This window comes from Grammomys surdaster, unplaced genomic scaffold (assembly GCF_004785775.1).
Source record: "Grammomys surdaster isolate TR1022 unplaced genomic scaffold, NIH_TR_1.0 213, whole genome shotgun sequence".
Classification (NCBI taxonomy): domain Eukaryota; kingdom Metazoa; phylum Chordata; class Mammalia; order Rodentia; family Muridae; genus Grammomys; species Grammomys surdaster.
In genome coordinates this window covers 342,416-362,913 of record NW_021604658.1, presented here as the reverse complement: position 1 = coordinate 362,913, position 20,498 = coordinate 342,416, and the positions used below count along the sequence as shown (strand labels likewise).

Sequence of the window (20,498 nt, the reverse complement as noted above, 5' to 3'; positions counted from 1 at the left end):
CATTTCACCAGGAAGTGAGCAGTCTCCTCTGGGGCATGCTTCAGCTGCCATGATTGTCTGCCTCACCACAGACTCACGGGAATGAAACCAGCTGACCAAGGGTTAAAGACTATGAAACTGTGAGCCCAGGCAACTTCCCCACTTTAAGTTGCTTTCCTTGGATACTCTGTTATAACATCTGGCAGTATGTTTCTGATAGAAGGAGTTCCCTAAAGCTTTGCTGAGACAGGGCTGAAACTGCAGTCTCATGATGTCTACCCACTGAGGGATTGCCAGGCAAGACATTTCTTATGGAAGCACTGAACAAAACAGCACTTCACTCACACAAGAAAGAAACAGGAGGATCAACCTCAAGAGGGAGCCTGGGTACCCCATGGCCAGTGGCCCCATCTAAAAAGGAGATGCTCTATTCTCATTAGTAATAGACACAGTCACGGCATTGGCCGGGTACCTTGTAACACAGGCGCTTAGAAAGAACAAAGGACTAATTCTTTGGTCTGTGGGTAAGGAGGGGTTCTAAAATCAAGACCCTCATATGTGTCCACCTCACAGGGGTACAAAGCCTGCATGCATATGGCTTCTTTGCCATAGAGCATGGTGATGGCCTAAGGGGGAAAGAGACTTTGTCTTAGCTTGGGACAAGAATCTGAGCTCAAGGGAACTCTTCTCACCAGGATTTTTTACTTCACAGCTAAAAGAATTGTTTAGGCAATAGTGTCACTATTTAATACAGATAATGCCTGATAGGAAGAGTCCTTGCTACGTCATCTCAGAGGATCTGACTTGGCTCACAGCCTACTCCACCCTTCACAGGCATCTTTGGCATTCATATAATTCCAGATTCATCCAAGGACCCCAGGCACCTGAGTTGATTCTGTCTGGAAACCCAAGAAACAGAAGCCTGTACCTGGCCCAGTGCCAGCCAGCTCCTTTCCTTTGCGGGGAGCTGTGCTTGTGACAGGCATTCTAGGGCTTAATGACAAATCAGGGACACAGACATCCAATGTATGGACCAACAAGAAAGGAATGAGTGGTGAAAGTGAAAATCATAAAATAAAAAAATAACTGGAAAACAAAAGGGCTAGAGAGAAGGCTCAGCACATGAGACACTCGCTGCTCTTGCAAGGGACCTAGGTTCAGTTCCCAGCACCCATACACTGACTCAAAAACATCTATAACTTCACTCCTAGGGAATATAATGTCTTTTCTGACCTCCACAAGCATCAGGCATACACACAGTTCTTGTGTGTGTGTGTGTGTGTGTGTGTGTGTGTGTGTGTGTACAAACAAGAAAAACACTAATACACATAAACTTATCTATTTGTTTGTTTTTTGTTGTTTTTTGAGACAGAGTTTCTATGGGTAACAGCCATAGCTATCCTGGAATTCTCTTTGTAGACCAGGCTGGCCTAGAACTCAAGTAGATCTCCCTGCCTATGACTCCAGGGTGCTGAGATTAAAGGCGTGTGCCACCACACCTGACTCAGAAAGACATTTTTTGAAAAGAAAAATAACAGAAGAAAAATTCTAGATTAACCGTAGATCTGAGAATGAAGGTGGGATACTCAAGGTGGGGACGTTTTCACTCATGTGCTATGACCCTTGCCCTATACGTCTATACAATGTTATAGTTTTCTGTGCAAGGTCACGTCATGGGATGTGGTAAGGGCTGTGTTGACAGGATATTTGGTACTTCTGTAAAGGCAGAAGTTGTGGGGTGTGCTAGGCAACATTATGAAACAATTGCAGTAAACAATTCACAGGAAAGATGTAAGATGTCTTCAAGTCCTGTAGCGTAGGTTCTAAGGTCTTATTGACACACCAAAGTACAATTCCACCTCAGTTTCCACCTGGGAAACCAATGGGTTTATATGGCTTACTTAGAAAGCATGGGGAAGGGGTTACTAGTAGGAGTGTGGTGACCCCAAGGAAAGTCGTCACCCAGTATGGATGATGGCTTTGTCATAATCTCCCAGATGGATCTCCCTTCCTCTAGTCTACAGAACTGCATGCAAATGGCTAGAGAATTATCTAGATACTCAGGTCCAGTGACCCTCCAGTCCACTGGCTCTTTCATGATAAAGTCTTACAAGTAGGCACAGCTGATCTCACAAAGACAGCAGTAGTCTGGGAGGGTAGTACCTTGCCATAGAATGTTAATAACCTAGCTAATAATACAAATTTCAGAGTGGGAGCTTGTAGTTCAGGATTCAGGACATGGCTCTAAAGAAAGGCTGACATACTGTGTTACATCTCCGGTCTCTAGCACACACAGGGAGCGAGCAAGAGTGATGCAGGATTAACCCTTTTCCTCCCAGTGGCCTATTTGTAGTTTTCTTTCTCATGACATTAGACTCTACTGGATTAGAGTTCTTGATTACTGAACTGGATGGGAGGCAATGAACAGACAAGGACACAATGTGGGTTCCCCTGAACATGGCAGAACTAATGCATTCAACCTGATGGAGGCTTTGGGAAGGGTTGGACATATTACACATGGTAACATTCCAAAGGGAAGCAGGATGGGTTGCAATCATGAATCAACTCCCATTGGGACCACAGCCAGCGCCTAGGTCATCAGTCTTAGACTCAGATGGCCCTCCTAGAGATGTCTTGCCTAAGTCTGTACTTCCTAACTTCCTTACTTCCTGTCCCAGGGCTTCTCTGATACTGAGACACAGAACTTCCAGAAACATACCCAACAGCCATTTGTGGATAAACCAGAAGTGCAGAGAAATTAGCATAGGAGATCTGCTATCCTTCTCCATGTAACAGGCCACCTGAGATACAGTGGTGTTGAACAATGGCTTCATCGTTCTCATCCCTTTGGTGGGAAAGAAGTTCCCACAAGGCACAGCAGGGTGGGCCTTGTCTCTGCTTCATGATTATTGGGTCCCTATTTAAGACACAAATAGCAAGAACTGACTCAAATGATTGGTAGCTGGAGTCATCTAGACCAGTGCTGCCCAGTAAAACTTTAAGGTAAATTACACATGGAATTTTTAAATTTTATAGCAGTCTTATTGTTGTTTTGCTTTGTTTTGTTTGAGGCAAGGCCTCAAGTATCCTGGGTTGGGCTGGAACTTGCTGTATGGTAGAGGCTACCCTTGAACTTTTGATCACCCTAATTCTACCTCCTGAGTGCTGGCATTACAGGCTTGGACCACCATGTCAGTTTTATGTGGTGCTGGATGTCAAACCCAGGGCTTCCTATGTGACAGGCAAGCATCCTACCAATTGAGCTACATCAGCCCTCTCACAGCTATAGAGTTTTAAAAGTAAAAAGAGGCAGATGGAATTTATTTTAATAATATTGTACTTAATATAATATATCCAAAATAGTGACACTTCAGTATATGATCAAAGTGCAAAATTATTGAAAGGGTTTTTTTTAATTTTATGTGAGGTACTAAATCTTTGACATCTTCGTAAGTGTAGTTCACACTTTGAGTGAAATTTGATCTAGACCACACCATTCAAAGTGCTCAGGAGCTACATTAGGCTCATCATCAGAAGGTTGGACCCATAGACCTAAAGTCTTCCCGGGACTCTCTTAATTTTAGAACATAGGTTGAGATGACTTGAAGGCCATGTTCATTTAGAACTACCATCTACCAATCATGTGACTTCTTCAAGCTAGGCAGCCTCCTTGCCTAGTAAGTGAGTGCATCAAGACTGAGTGGCAGTAACAGAAGCCGATGTTCCAGGGCTTTCTATGAATCAGCCCCAGAGGCCATGTGACATACTCTGACACTTAAACAGGTCATAAGTCTTCTCAATTTCAAGGGAAAAGATGCAAACTCTATTGCCCAATAAGAGATATGTCAAAGAATTTGTAGCCACGTGTAATCTTTAAAAAATATTTTATTTATTTTTAATTCTCTTCCTCTCTCTCTCTCTCTCTCTCTCTCTCTCTCTCTCTCTTTCTCTCTCTCTCTCTCTCTCTCTCTCTCTGTGTGTGTGTGTGTGTGAGTGTGTATGTGTGTGTACCCATGAATGTAGGTCCCCATGGAGACCAGAGGCATCAGATTCCCTGGAGCTGGAGTCACAGGCAGTTATGAACCACCCAACACAGATGCTGGGAATCTAAGCAGACTTCCCAAAAGGCAGTATGCTCTTCTACACATGGAGCCATCTCCCCAGTCCTTCAAGCTATTCCCTCAAGCTATTCTTTTAAAGTATCACATGAATAAAACTCAGGTGATGAATCCTTTCTTTTCACTCTCCCAGGTGAAACTTCACAGTCCACTTTTTAAAAATCCAGCTAGGCATGGTGGTCCATGAGGATAATCCCAGTACTTGGGTGGCTGATATACAGGAGGATAACAACTTCAAGGCTTACCTGACACAAATCCCTCTAACTGATCCAGTCCTCCATCCCGACTCCCTGAAATACTTCCCACATAAATTAAGTGCACCTAATAGTTATTGTACTTTGCTTTCAGTGAAACCTAGAGTACAGAGAGCTGGGAGAACCACAATGAGCCATGTGAGACAAGTGGATATTAAAGGCTTCAGAAGTAAAATATGTAGCATGTTAGGTAATGTTGAATATATAGGGAAAATAGGTAGCTGGGTAGGTGTCCGGGCCGAGCTGCTGCTCCTCCAGTCTGTGGGTCAGGGTCTAGCAAGAGAGAGAGTGGGGATGGAGGGGCAAGAGACGCGAAGAATGGAGACAAGACAGAGTCTGATCAAGTCTCATTTATTGAAAGGAAATCCTGGGTATTTATACACTTTTCCACATGCCTTGCAGCCATGGACAAGCAGGGGAACACAGCTAACAAGATGTTTATCAGAGTGTGCTCAGCTGTTGTGGGCTGTTGAAAAACAAGTCTCTTGTCAGGATATATGGCTTGAGATGGCTGCAAAGATGATAGCTAGGAGTCGGCTCCCAACAGGTAGGGGAGCTGATATTTTAGATGGCTTGGCTAAGTAGTGACTTACTAAAATAATGTTGAGACAAGCAGGTAGGCAGGCAATGCCTGAGGACATATGAGAGAAAACCAAGCAATATATCCAGGGAGAACAGACTGGAGCTAGCCTGACCAGGACACAGTGAAGGCTGGGGAGAGTAACAGACTATGAAACCAGACAAAACAGGGACTGCTAGAGACATTAGCTTATCATAAGGACCGTGCTTAACAATGATAGGGTTTTTTAATTATTTATTTATTTTATTTTATGTACAGCGGTGTTTTGACTTCATGCATGTCTGTATGAAGGTATCGGATCCCCTGGAACAGGAGTTACAGACAGTTAAGAGCTGCCATGTGGGTGCTGGGAACTGAACCCAAGTCCTCTGAAAGAGCAGCCAGTACTTCTTAACCGCTGAGCATTCTCTGCAGTCCTCCACAATGATGGGGATTTTGTTTGGTTTTGTGTTCTAAATCCATTACAGGGTTTTGAGTAGGATTCATCTGATCGATGACTTTAACAGGCTCCTCGTGGCTGAGATGCTGATAATAAAGGAAGGGAAGAGCTGGAGACAAGCTGGGCGATGTTTGCAGTAATCCTGGTGACAGACAAGGGTGACTTATGCCAGGTAGAGGAAGAGGTAGCGCTGAGAAGTGTGACATTATGATGCAATAGGAAATACATATCTCCAGATTTTTTTTTAGGTTGTTAATCCACTGTCTTCTCAGATTGTCAGCTCTCTAAATAAGGTACAGTTTTTAAAACATTTTTTTTAATTTATGTGTATATATGGGTTGGGCGTCAAGGGGTGGTGGGTTCTGTGCCCATGTATGCAGTATCCATAGAGGACAGAAGAGGAAGTCAGAGCCCCCGGAACCAGAGTTAAAGGCAGTTGTGAGCCACCTAATGTGGGTGCTGAGGACTAATTCCAGTCCTCAGCAAACCCAGCAGGTACCCTTAGCAACTGAGTCTCCTCTTGAACCCTATAAAACACAGTTTTAAAGATTATATTCCTGTCTCTACTCATTGGAATCTGCGAGTGCACTCTGGCATTCCGGTTATCAAAGAAGAAACAGGCTTTTCTTTCAAGAAGAAATAGACTTTAGATATGTTTTGAAGATTGTGTCAAAATTTGTTTATGAATATGATATGGAATATAGACAAATGGAGAAACCAAATATAATTGCTACAGACAGCATGAGAAGAATCACACAGGCAGATTGGAAAGTTAGCAGGTTTTCCTGTGATGGGATCCTATACACACTGGCTAATGGGAACTTGGAGTTGGTCAAGTCATAAAGAAGTGAAAAGAACCACTCTGTTTAGAGGCCAAGTGACCCTCTGGAAAGGAGATCCTCGTTAAAATATTTACTGTGCCTGTACCTGGTCAGAGAGTCGAGGAACTTCAAACAGGCCGTCAAGCCATCTTCTCAGGAGCTGTGGGAGTGAGAGGCAGAGTCACAGCCTGAGTTTTCGGGTGTTATTTCAGTCAGGAGGGGCTGCCCTTCTCAACTCTCACACAAAAGAATGCTGGGAAGAGTCAAGATGAAGCAGAGTTGGAGTTTATAAAGAAGAGGTTTTACAAAGTTAATGGTATTTTATGAACTTTTTGCTTCATTTTGCTTTGTTTTGGCAATCTGTCTTCTTGATATTTTGCTCATTTTGATTTTTGTTTTTTGTGTTTCTTTCTTCCTCTCTTTTCTTTTTCTGTTTTTTTTTTTGTTTTTTGAAAGAGAGAAAAAGAACATAAAGTTGGGTAGGCAGGGAGGCGGAGAGGAACTGGGAAGAATTGGAGGAGGGGAAAACATGACCAAATATTATTGTATGAATATTTTTCAATTAAAAAGATATGGCGAAAAATAAGGAATTTTAACATTGATTTAAGCCTGATTGCTAAAGAAAATGAAGATGAGCATGTAGGGAAAGGGTAGTACCACGCCCAAGTGTGGGTGTGCACTTCTCCAGTGGGTCAGGCTTCCACGGCTACAGCAGTTAGACCCAGCTATGGTGGCTTCTGAGGTTACATACCAAAGTGTTGCTAAGGAACTCCTTTTCCATGAAAGGAGATCATGGTTCAGTTCCTGAGGCACATGGGGTAGGATTACAGCTGACAAAGTAAAGCTGTAGGTCACAGGGGACTAAGACACATTTTTATTTGAAATATTTATACACAAGGAGTATTGCCTCCATGTAGGCAGTCTTCACAGCAAAGGTTAATGATGTTGAAATTCTTGCCTCTCTGCTGGCAAAAGTCTCAGCCAGACTTCACAGTGAGATGCTCTTTTTCTTTTCCATATCTCCTTAATTTTCCTTGTCTTAATTTCCCTGTCTCAGTCTCCTCTTGTGAGAATTTGAGCTTTTAAGATTAAGGGTTAATGACAAAGACCCACGCTCTTAATTTCTTCACTGCTAAACATCGATGTGAACCCTACCTATCAAAGGTTCAAAAGTCTCAGCCAGAGGCCTAGAGAGGTAGGTTAGCAGTTAAGAGTACTCGGTGCTCTTCCAAAGGATGGGAGCTAGGTTCTCAGCACTCACATGAGATGGCTCATAACAGCCCATAACCCCAGATCCAGGGGGCACAATGCTTTCTCTTCTGACCTCCCACATGTTCACACCACACACACACACACACACACACACACACACACACATTTTTTTTTTAATTTTCAGCCACTGTGGTCTAAAGTGGAAGGGAGTACAAGAAGGTCCTGGGCTTGCAGATCTGGATTGTTTTTCTGTGGGAATCTGGAGAGAGGGAGTTATATCAGGCCATATAAACAGTTTGTATTGTGATACCTGATCCTAAAGTTAGCACTGAGGATAGCAGGGCCTTTGTACTATGAAGTCTGCAAACCATTTCAAACTTAAGACAGAATATAACAGGAACGATTTGAGCATGTAAATCTTGGAGGACTGAGGACGCATCAGCCGTTATCCGATGCATATGCACAGCACTCTAACGGCGGCACACATTCCACTTGGACTGCTGTTAGAACAACAAGGCCATCAAGTCTTGTAGCACAGCTGTCTTCTTCATCTGAACTTCTAAGGTTAGCAATGGGACTCTGGGCTGCAAAAACAATCATGCCTGTGGCTGTATACTAAGAGTGTAGCAAAAGACAAAGAACACAGGAAGGAATCTGTTACAAGATATTGGATCACACAGCGAACCCCGAGATTATGCTATTTTATGAAGAAAAAAAACTGCTTGTAGTTGTGGTATGGTTCAGCACTTAGTACATACCTTTAATCCTAAACAATGAAGGTAAAGTTAGTTTGTAGAAGGAAGCACTCATGTTTGAAACTGACATCTAATTGAGAGGCAGACAAAGTGATGAATCAGAAACAAATTTGACAGAATCGGATATCCCCAACTCTCTAGAAAAGAAAGAGGGAAGGGAAGCTACTTAAGAGACAGTGAAGAGAGAAAGGGAGGAGGCAGTTTTACTGGAATTGTTGTACAGAGACAGAATGCAAAGAGAGAATGAGCCAAAGAATGAGAAGGAGTTAAAAGATTAAAACATATTGCCAAAGCTAGTATTTGTCCAAACAGAGCAGAGAGGCCCAGAGAGAGAAGCCAGATTGAATCAGTCAGCTTGGAGAGAAGTTTGAGTCAAAACAGCAGAGTTGAGTCAAGTAGCCAGAGTTCAGAAAGAACAAGGAAAGGGTGAGCTTACTCAGCAGTAAATCTCAAAGGCTGAAAACACTCTAGGCCTGGATTAGATTGTATGGAGGCTAGAACCTTCCAGGACTAGGCCGAGGTTAGCAAACTGAAGCAGTAAACCTCTGAAGATGACAATCATTTTATAGCAGAATAAAATATACATTACAGGAATCCCATGATGAGATTAATTAAAAAGGGAAATTATGAAAGGCTGTAATCTCTGATTATACATCAAGAGTGCCTAAAACAATTGTTCTCAACTTGTGGGTTGCCACCCTTCAGGCCTTGAATGACCCTTTCACAGGGGTTACTTAAGACCATCAGAAAACACATGTATTTACTTTATGATTCATAACAGTAGCAAAATTACAGTAGTGAAGTAGTGTTGTACTCATATTGCAGAAACCCCAAAGAGACCCCCAGGAACCACAACTCCGATGCAAGCACATGAGAGTCTTAATTCAAGCTCGATCTTGGGCCACAAACCTTCCTGATGCAACAGAGTAGAAGAGTGGCCCCAAGACCTAGGGGAAGGAGGTTTATAAAGGAAGAAAACGCAAGCAGGGGTTTCCAAGCCTTGGCATTACATGATTGGGTAAGAGGTTTATGGAGAACATCTGGTCATTAATTAACTGCTGCTACAGACGAGGAACAATTAGCACCCTTTAAAACGGTTTCTCCTAATTGCAGAAAAGAATGCAGTAGGACTGGTGACTCCCAGGGTTTCTAGGAAACATTGTTTCCTGAGTGCAGAAGGAAATGCAGTAGGACTGGTGACTCCCAGCAGCTGAGGCTGGCCGGATGTGTTTCACCCTGGGTCCTGGTTCTCTGCTTAAGCTTATGTTTCATGATTAGGTCTCTAAGTAGTAACAGAAATAATTTTATGTTGGGGATCACCACGACCTGAGGAACTGTATTAAAGGGTTGCAGCATTAGGAAGGTTGAGAGCCACTGACCTAAGAGAAAAAACAATGAAGTGAGTCCAACAACATCCAGTAAGTCTGCAGTTATGAATGGAGCTTATCTTTGTATTTAAGAGGCTAGGATGTCTTTTTCTCTTCTTTGAAAAGAATTTTTAAGTTTCCTTGAACAGTTTTTAGGCATAAGCAGCGTTATCTTCAAGATACTTTCGAAACTGTGGAGACTGAGAATGGGTTTCATTCCAGAGAATGAATTCCTTTTCAGCCCTTCTTGGCTTGGGTGGGCTAGATCTGTATCCGGCCTGAAAAGGCACCAGCCAAGATCAGAAGACAGTTATATCCTTGACAGAGAAGCACGTGAGTGAAATCTGCTTGCCAGTCTTTTCCTTGGGATGCTCTGGCCTCCGTTCCAGGTGATGAAAAGGTGGTGGTTTAGCTTAAATTCCTGGCTTATTACAGAGAAAGAGAGCGTTGGCACTTAGGGCAGTTTTGGGCTGTGGATTTGAGGTTTTTTCCCCAAAGCCACAGGTGAGTAGGACAGTCAATAACTGTCTCTTGAGGGGCCGTGAGACATGTCTCTCAATGACAGTCAAGAGCAAGAGGTTCTTGTTCTCCTGAGGGAGCCCAGGAGCCATTTTTAGTAAATTGGTCTCATCTCACTGAGTGGCCTGTTTCCTCTGCTTCTGCGTTTCATGATTCTGAGTAGGAGGCTTCAGAACCCTGTGTGGCCCCAAAGCTTCATGCAGTTGTTACAGTTTCTAAGCATCGTAGCTACCACACAGAATTGTGATGATGATGATGATGAGTGTGTGCGTGTGTGTGTGCGAGCACGCACGTGTGTGCACTCCATGGCACATATGTGGAAATCAGAGAACAACTCTGTAGAGTTGATTTTCTTCTTCCACACATGATCTTCAAGTTACACCTGGGTGAGTAGTTGAGCCTCAACCTGCTAAGTAACCTTGCTGGCCCTATGTGGGACTCTCAGGAGTCATGTTTTAGGGGAAGTCCCAAGATTGAAGCTGACAATAATAGCACCTCATCTCTGACGTATCTCCACTGGCGTTGGTTACTATGCAATGTTTCAATTTGCCTGGGGGTCCTGACTCATCAGTTAAGGAATATAACAAAGGCCCAGCATTGAAAAGAAAATTCATATTTTTTTAAAAAAATTTAAAAATTATACGTGGGAGGAGAGATGAGTGAAAGTGGCCCAGACTCCTGAGGAGAGTGTCTAACTTTTGAAACCAGAGTTACAGGTGGTTGTGGAGAACCAAATTGAGGCCCACTACTGAGCTGCCTCTCCAACTCCAGAAAATTAATATTTTTTTCTGCTATATCAGGAGTAACCTGAGGCTCTTCAATAGTTGTTTGTAGTGACCTAAAGAGGAATTCTCTTAGGGCATTTTCAGAAAGCTCATCCTCTCTCTGGGAGGAGGACCTCCTTACCACAATTGCTTGCAGATGGGGCAAAGCACTAGTGGTTTCTTAGACCTTTCCTAAGAACAGATCTCTTCCAGTGCCCAGGCTAGGCGCTATGGCAAGCATGGGGCCACTGGAATCCTCTTGTCCTGGTGTTTCCCTGAGAGGGGCAGGTCCTTATCTGCCTGGGAAAATGTTATTCCCCAGGGCTATAGGCATCAACTGAGCATGTTTCCGTGACTATAATTGCTTCCCTGGGCATTCTGAGCTGCAAATAATTTTTTCTCTGTGGTTGAAAACTTCAAAGGACAAATTTAAAAGATGATTTGGGATCCCATTGTCTGACTGCAGAGCAACTGACAAAATGTGACCCTGAATGTGACTTTCGAAGGTTTTTTTTTTTATTAAACATTCTTCCATTACAACTTAGTTAAACTTATGTCTGCATGCCCTTCTGCTTTCCGGTTTTGTGCACGCTTCTTGTCATTTCATTTTGGAACAATCCTTCTATTTAGGTCAAAGTTACCACCTAAACTCCTTTCCTTATCTAAAACACTTCCTTTTCTTTTAAACTTCTTTACCAAACATGAATTTCTAAACTATAACCTTCCATTTAAAGACACTTGATTTTTTTTTCTTCTATCAGATTTAAGTTAATGAATTTATTAGGAACATCAGTGCTGCTGCCAGAGGTACTTAGGAACTGTTTCTGTCAAAAGGCACCAGCTTTTCATTTGGACCCAGAATGCAGCCCATGGCAGGACAAAGCCTTCCTTTTCTTCCAGGTATCTCATAGGTAAGCACATTAACCACTCAAACTGAAAGCACAAAGAGAAGCTATTGTCCAAAGCCTTGGATTCCAGGAAGGATAGCACCTAACAGACCCAACTCCAGATGAGAGCAGTCATCCATGAAGGTGAGGCCACACCCTGGAACAGAAGCAATAATCCTCTGAAAGCCAGCTGTCCCTCCAATCAATAAGAAGTTATTTTAACCACACTTGTAGGACTAGAACAGAGGAAAATCAACAAGCCCACACCTTGACCAAGACTGTCAAGTTTCAAATAACTTTTTGTCTATTGTTTTAAGCCCTTTCTACTTAATCCTAAACTTCATGTCAAACCCAGATGAACCCCAGAGACATTGGACCTCTCTGTTAGTTCTCTCTTTCTGGTTTTCACCATTACTCATCTCTGTAGCTGGTGAATGGAGAACACTGGGTGAACATAAGCTACTGAGGCTGCCAAGGACAGGTCATACTATGAACTAGAAAGAATTTTGGCTAATTGAACATTTCAGATTACATGACCAATCATTTTATCTTCTAAGACAATTTAGTGCTATGTACAAGTAGACAGTACACAGGATAGCTGTCCATAAAAAGTAGACCAAAGATTCCATAGCTTTCATTCATGTGTGTCATCTGTTAGGATGTTGATTTGAAGTATTTCCTCCATGGCACTAAACAATCCTTAGTCTAAAATTTGTACTTCCAAAGCAGCAACCCTCAATAACAAAAGGTATAAAGTATATTGTGCAGGGCTCATGTGGACAGTGGTGAGGGCTAAAATACAAAACTTGTGCAGACTTACTTAAACTTTTTCCTATGCTGAATGCTGAGCCAGAGGGAGAGATAATGCCTTCAAAGACAAAATTTTCTAAAATGTTATTTTGAGCCATATTCCTCCACTTTTTAACTTATACTGAGACTAAGCTATGTTCCTTCTGTGCATTTGCGCATGTAAAAGAAAGTATCCTGGGATGTCCTACTGGGTTTCCAACCTGGACAAGGCCCTAGTGCCCTGTCTCACAATCATTAACAGATTACAGCTCAGGAGAATAATTTTTTCCCAGGCTTTCCTGGAGACCTTCTCTGAATACATAACTGTGCCTTGTTGCAAGTTTAGAGAAAGCTACACCCAAGATGTGGGGTTTTAACCCTCTCCTGAGATGAGAAACATGGAGTCTAAATTTGCTTATTGACACATGGGCAAGCTCCAGAAGCCTCAGAACATCCTGTGGTGAGACTCTGAAATTTAAACAGGATCTATATCTCCAGCAGAAGAAAGCTTTGGCTATAAAAAGCAAGCTGGCAATCCAGCACTGGGGAAGAGAGCACAGAGTTCCCTGCATCTGAGGGGACAAGTCTCAAAACAAGCAGACAAAGAAGGAAGGACCAATAGGAAGATTTTAGACTCAAGAGAGGGATCAGAGCCTGTCACACACAGAAGCAGCCTTCCCTAGTGCGTTTCAGATCAAGAACACATTAGATCCAAAATGAGGTTCGAGACTCTAGGTGTCATAGCAGAGTCTGTTCACACCAACAGGGTCTCAGGCACGCCTCCCAGAGGAGAAGACCATGTAAGACCATGGTGGAACACTCCTTGTGGTGTTAACCTTCTGGACTCCCATGTTTTTTCCATCTGACCCAGGAGAGGGGTATAAACAGCTCCAAGGAGATCTCTCTATTCAAGGCCAGTGTCACTCATCAAACACTGTGTGAATCTCTGCTCAGAAACTGAGAGAAATGGGAGCAACCCATAAGCCAAAGGGGTAGAGGAGAGCAGCTAAGTGGCCATCAGGGAAATTCACCAATGCTGCTTCGGAGCCGGTCTATTTGTAGTCACCAGAAAAGACGTCAATAGCAGTAGTAAGTAGGGCATGAACTGGGCACAGCTCCATACTGCTGTGTACCAGCCTGGGAAGTTCTTTCCAGACACCTTAGCACAGATGAAGCAGGGTGCTTGACTGTATTAACAAAATTTTCAGTGCAGCCATGAAGCAGCATGGGGAGGGTTTGAAAGAAAGATTTATTTGTTAGTATTAATTATGTATATTATTTGTGTGTCTGTGTGTGGTGGTTATGCACCCGCACACATGTACATGTATAAGTACTCACAGGGGCCAGAAACATCAGTCAGATCCTTCTGCAGCTGGAGTTACAGGCAGTTGCAAGCTGCCCATTGTGGTTGCTGAGAACCAAACTGGGGTCCTCTGCAGCAGCAGCTTGTGTTCTTAACAATTAAGCTGCCTTTCTAACTCTAGAGTTGGATTTTACTAGAATGAGATTTTTTTAAACATAAACTTATATACGATTGTGAATAAAGACACTTGGGAAATGGACATTACACACTCAGGTGTAGGCATGGACCTCCCAAGAGAGTCACAGAAAAGTTACGATTAAGTTACAACAGCCACATATATAACTTTGGTAGCCTCTGAAGTTATATCCCAAGGGGCTGCCAAGAACTTTATTTTCTCTTTTTTAGTAGATGAGATCAGAGGGTGGTTCTTGAGGATTACAAGGAGGATTGCAGCTCATATGGTATCGCCCTTGGTCACGAGGATCCCACAAGGAAGTTAAAATACGTTTTCACTATAATGAAACTTATAGTCTTATTTGTAAGATTCTCAGAAAATTACATGTTCACATCTGAGAAGAGAATTGGGCCGTATCTAAAAACCAAGTATTATTGAACATAGTTTATTGCTATTTGATAAGTATGTAAGCAGCCTAATTCATTGCTATATTAACATTCTCTTTAAAATTTCTCTGTAGAAAAGGAATGTTGTCTCTATAGGCAACTTTTCTTTGTTAATTATGCTGGAATTCTTGACTCTTAGCTTATAACAGGTTTCACATGTTCTGGGTGGAGCTTGCAAAAATCAGAAAATATTGCAAATGACCATGTCTTTTCATACCCCCTTTCAGGCTAGCTCTTACCCTAATTACACCACTTACTAGTTATGTGGTCCAGCACAGGCCTTAATCAACAAGAAGACCTCTGAGTGGGGGCCTCCTTTCTCTCTAACACCCCCTTCATTGTCCCTGTTTTTCTAGCCCACCATGACCTTTGCCTTCATTTCCTGTTGCATTCTTGGCCCTCCTCTTCCTGTTGCATTTTCAATCTTGTTCCCTCTTTTAGAACTAGCCTGTTGTGTATTATGTAGCTAGGGACAGCATTCTGACCTCTACCCTGGCACTTCCTGAACCTCCTAGCTAATAAATACCAGGGCAAGCCACAGAGTCAGGGAGGGGTGAGCAGAAATTCTCAGACCAGCTGGGCCTGTCCTCCAGGAGGATGAGAAACTCCAAGACTGCCATTTCATTCTTTATCCTTGTGGCCGTCCTTGGGTCCCAGGCTGGGCTCATACAAGGTGAGTTCACTAAGCCTTCTGAACTCAGGGAACAAGTCTGTGAGAACTACAGAACTGAAGGGGATCTAAGGAAATAGATCACTGCCCTCCTGGAAATACTCTATCCTTGACATGGTGATGGAATTTCCTTAAAAAGGACATCAGGTTATATATAGATCTGTCTCTGTCTGTAGTCTTCAGGCCCTGGAGGAAACTTGACACAGAGGTAATAATTATGCTTGATAAGTTTCTTTAGCTGACACAGGACTAGGTTAACTCAAAAGAATGGGAGTAAAATTCTAAGTGGGAGGGTAGCAGTCTTGCAGGAAGCATGATGGTTAAAGTGCCGGACACCACTTCTAACAACACCGTTGTTTTGAAGTAGGACAGGCAGGTAATCAATTCAATCAAGACTGTTTAACCACGCTATTCTTTTATTTGACAAATGCATTAGCTAGTGCTTCTTCTGTGCTGGACAGCTACTGTTCTGTTTATCTCATAGCTGTTAGCACACTGCCACCTCCTAACAGCCCTGTGAGGTAGGTTTCGTGTTAAACAATGGGAAGTTGCCTTTTTTTTTTTTTGTACAAGAAAACAGTAAGCCATCAGTGATTTTGTATATCTATTACCATGATTGCTGTCATTTTATAAATGAAAAAACTGAATCAGAAGTTATAGCCTCAAAATTAAGGCTAGTGAGTGGTGGAATTAGGATAGGGGCAGTCTGGAATGGAGTATAGACAGACATGGTCATTTGGGATCTTTTCTGGGTTTTGCAAGCTCTACCTAGAACACGGGAAGCATGTTACAATGAATCCATGTGCCTCTTTAATGTAAGCCATACTAATTATACCATCTCTTGGTGTCCTGGGACCCTAGACCCGTGTGGATATCAAAATCTACAGATTTCATGTCTATAACCCACACACATCTTCATCTGTGCAATTAAAAAAAAAACTCTAGATATTTGTAAGACTTAAAACAACTTAAATGTCAGTGAAAACACACTATATTGTTGTCCAGGGAACCATGGCAAAAAGTCTCTAGAGTTCCAGTTTTGTTTCAGGAAATGTTTCCTTGCTTGGCTCTGTGGATGTGGAAGCCCCAAAGATAGGAGACCAACTCTTAAGAAATCAGCTAAGAACAATGGAAAGCAATTTTTGGATGAGTTGATAGCTTAATCCTTACTGTCAAAATCATTAAATTTTGCTTTGATATAAGAAGTGAATGCCAATATTTTAGTTAGACTTATTATTTTTATGCACGCACGTGTCTGAGTGTGTGCATGCACACCTGTGCGCAGATGCCTTTGGAGGACAGAAGAAGGTGTTGGATCTCCTGGAGCTGGAGTTACAGGCAGTATAAGCCACCTGACATGGATGCTGAGAACTGAACTCTGGTCCTCTGAAAAAGCAAAAAGTGCTTTAATTATTGAGCCATCTCTCCGGTCACTAAAAATCAGCTTTTAAAAGCTATCTTTTCAGCTGCGATAACCTAACTACAAGTTAGAAAAAAGGGAAATGGGGGAGGGATAAAGGAAAGGAGAAAGAAGGAGGGAGGGGAAAAGCAAAAGGGAGGGGGAGGGAAAGAGAAGAGGAAGGAGGGAGAAATAAGGAGGGAAGGTTGTTTGAGTTGCATTGGCCTAATTATCACAAGGCAGGTTTACAATACTTTATCTTTGGCGCTATGTGAATTTTGCAATGCATTAAGTAGAGTTTTGGTAAGTTAACATGACACACACCAATTTCACTTCTGAGTCTTGGCCACGAAAATTCAAAATAGATACATGAAAAGATTTTCATTCAATTCTTTTCATTGGCATCACACAAAAGGAGAAGACACTACACCTCCATCAGTAGATGAGTGTGTAAGTACAGTGTGACAGGCACACTTCTACAGTGGAATATTACTCACCGTTGAGAAGGAAGGCACTCTGGTGGTATGTGCAACAAAAAGGAAGAACACCTGGCACTGGTATCACCAGGGGAATACGCCAGTCACCAAGGGCAGGTACTGACTGGTTCCACTCACAAGTGCCACTTAAAGGAGTCATTTGGAAAGGCAAAAGAGGCATGGAAGTGCATGTCTGTAACTCCAGCTGCTGGCAAGCTGAGGTGGCAGAATCAGGAGTGTGAGGTCAGTTTGAGCAACCCAGTAATGCCTTGTCTTAAAAAAAAAAAAAAAAAGAAATCAAACCCAGGTGGTAAAATGGTGCTCACTAAGCTAACAGGGGAGGAAGGGGAAAGGTAACATTTAATGGGTTCTGGGTTTCAGTTTTGCAGGCTAGAGAGGTTATTAGTGGATGAGGTGGTAGTTACACAGTAGTTTGAATGTACTTGATATTATTAAACTGGACACTTATAAATTACTTAAAGGAGACTGGCAAGATGGTTCAGTAGTAAAGATTTCTGCTTTGCAAGCTTAGCCACCTGAGTTAGATCCCCAGAACCTATGTGAAGATAGAAGAAGAGAACTACTTACACAAAATTAAGCTGTCTTCTGATTTTCACTTGTACACACACACACACACACACACACACACACACACACACACACACAAAAGCTTGCCCCTGTCTCTTATGCCAGATACAATCTAGGAAACATAGTAACAAAGTAACATTCCTACAACAATACCTTTATACTAATGGGACAAGTATAGTTTAAAAAAAAAAAAACACTTCACTACACTACAAAGGACACCACACCATCAAATGAGTTGCTAGAAAATTTGTTTCTAAAGTCCCATAGATGGCAGATGTGTAGACACAACTGGCCTATCACAAACTGCAGCTAACTTGCCTGGGTTAGGTTTGCAGCTTGTTTTTAGTAGTTTAGAATCTACAGAATGTGTTTATTCCTGAAATATTTTCAAAGGATCGTAGGGTGGGGAAAAATCTCATAGTAACAAGACACACTAGCCTAGGGCAGACCTTTGACCCAGATGGGTTAACAGAGATCCAACAACAGAGCCTGCTTCCTTCAGATGGGAGAAGGGTAGTCAGGCATGGTGGTGCACTCAGTAGTCTTAGCACTCCAGGATTGGTGCTGTAGAGTTGAGAGTTCAAGGCCACCCTGGGCTGCAAGATTTTGCTTTGTTCACCAAAAACTGGGGATGGAATACATGGTGAATGGTGGAGTAAATATAATGCTGCAACCATGAATTTATTTCCCCACCTTGTCTGTGTCTTCCAGAAACGGCAGAAGCAGATCATCACTATAACCCTCCAATAATTCATCACGGTAAATGACCAGATGTAACATGTTTAAAAGGCTGGGTGGGTCTGGCATTATAGCTTCACCTTCCCCCATGGCAGAACAGGACGGGAGGTGCTGAGCATCTCTGGAAAGAGTGGGATGTGGTATGGAGACTCAACTCAGTGATGCCTTCTCTGCATATACCTCGGTGCCCTGAGTCTGCCTACTAAGTGCAGAAACATCCCTTGAGTTCTGACCCTTCTCAATCTCCACGGGATTCCCCTCTCCTACAGCACTCTTGAGAACAATGGCCTGGCCATTTGTCTTCCTATAGGCTTTCAAGACTCATCAGACTGCTGCTTCTCCTATGCCTCACAGATTCCATGTTCAAGATTTATATATTATTTTCCAACCAGTGGTGGATGTGCCAAGCCGGGCATCATGTAAGTGTCAAACTCACTCATTGTGTGTTATGGGGAGAGGGAGCCTCCAGGATCTTAGATGACCTGGTGGATAGACTTCCAGAAAAGGCCCATCCTTGGATCCCACCAGGTGAGGGGGAGGATACTTCAGGGTGTAGAGAAGAAGACAGCAGGCAGAAATCTGACTGAGTCACTTCATGAGTCCTTTGAGAATCTCACAGGCCTAGGGAGGGGCCCCCAGAGAGGGGATGATGGTGGCAAGCTACCTCCCGGAAAGAACAGACCTTTGAGTAGAAAATCAGAGGGTTCCATGGATGGGGCTCCCCTTCCCTCTTTACTAGAGAGCTCTGTTTATAATCTTCCTTCTCCTTTTTCTTCAGCTTTGTCACCAAGAAGAACAACCGGGTCTGTGGCAACCCCAGTGATCAGAAAGTTCAGAGATGCCTAAGCACCCTGAAGCAAGACCCAACAAGACTTGGGAGCAGGCTCATTGCTTGAGAAGGAGGGCATGTATTGCCATTTGCCTTCTTCTGTCTTCCCCAGTGACCACCTAGGAGGCTCTAAACATTTGCTTTTATAGATATTTAAAGCATTTAGTCTTCTGTTCAGGTTTAGAGCAGCACATGTAGTCAACAGTATTCATATGGAATCAGCTTGACTCCATTAGAGCCATCTTGAGTATGGACTCGGCTTGACACAATTAGAGCCATCTTGAGTTGTAACCAATCATGATTGTCTTTGAGTAACTGTTGGGTTTTCTTGCAAAGCTTCTCAGTAGATTTTAAATGGATAAAGTATTAGAGTAGTCTTTGGGGCTTTGGGATGTGTCTGGTTCTGGTAAGAGCTTAATCCAGGTATATCCAGCTGAGATGAAATCAATTTTTCCCTAGGCCATACATACATCCAACTTTGTGGGGACCCAGCTGTTCTTCCTGCCACCATAGAGCAGTAAGCACCCCCAATAAAGTCCTCTCCATGTAGTTACGGGTCTGTCTGTCTCTCTTAAGATTCATAGAACTATAGGGCCAATCTGAAAATGGGCTATTAGGGTGAAAGTATCTCACTCACTCACCTTGAATACAGGAGGGAAAATGGGATCATATAACTTTGAATATTCTAAACAAAAAGACATCATGATATAATTTTTTAAAAAGTTGGGAACACAGTTTATTCTAATATAGTCCTCTGAGCTTGGGGCAAAATGGAGGACTCCCTCTTCCAGCAGGGCGTCTCCTTCTCTGCCCGACCTTATCTGGGAAACCTGACCCTCACACCTCTCCCTGAGGACGTTCAGGTAGTTGTTGGCAAATCTATAAGTTCAACTTCCTCTTTCCCTTCCTCTTTACCATAAGAACCTGCCTAGCAAGTACCTGGGATTCCTAGAGTGCTTCTCCATGCAAATGAGGCATTCCCAATACTTCAAACTTCATCCAATAATTTACATTTGCCCTGAAAACTCCTTCCTACACACCCAGGTTCATGTATAGTGTATGTGCACAAGCTGTTTCACTGACGATCCTCTTAAGCTCTCTTAAGAGCTATTTCTCAAAAAACCAAAAACAAAACTAAACAAAACAAAAAAAAAGCTCTTTCATTGAGTACTGTAAACCCCACCCCTTTTGGATTTCTCTTCATCCTTCCAGCCTGCTGTACAGCCAGTGCCTAGACACCCTGAGGGAAGAAGCAGAATCATAATAGCTGGTGCCCACCCGGATTTAACAGGATCTCCAGTGTAAGAAAGCGTTAGTGTGGTCGTCCCCCCCCCCCGCACCCCCCTCCAATGCCATCCCCTGCTCTTTGTCATCAATCCGAAGGCTTAAG

At 42.9% G+C, this 20,498-nt stretch overlaps 1 protein-coding gene across 1 annotated transcript; it reads left to right on the top strand.

The window, feature by feature from the left end:
- Window positions 1-14,911: 14,911 nt before the first annotated feature.
- On the top strand, window positions 14,912-19,657 carry LOC114625152 (C-C motif chemokine 6-like). The gene is made up of 4 exons (XM_028772431.1): window positions 14,912-15,081; window positions 18,253-18,300; window positions 18,590-18,698; window positions 19,058-19,657. The coding sequence occupies exons 1-4, from the start codon at window positions 15,006-15,008 to the stop codon at window positions 19,173-19,175; spliced, it is 351 nt and encodes a 116-aa protein (XP_028628264.1). The 5' UTR covers window positions 14,912-15,005; the 3' UTR covers window positions 19,176-19,657.
- The last annotated feature ends 841 nt before the right edge of the window (window positions 19,658-20,498 follow it).

Coding starts and splice junctions, on each gene's coding strand:
- LOC114625152 (XM_028772431.1), top strand. CDS start 15,006: ATGAGAAACTCCAAGACTGCCATTTCATTCTTTATCCTTGTGGCCGTC. Junction 15,082..18,252: donor CCAGGCTGGGCTCATACAAG/GTGAGTTCACTA, acceptor TGTGTCTTCCAG/AAACGGCAGAAGCAGATCAT. Junction 18,699..19,057: donor TGTGCCAAGCCGGGCATCAT/GTAAGTGTCAAA, acceptor CTTTTTCTTCAG/CTTTGTCACCAAGAAGAACA.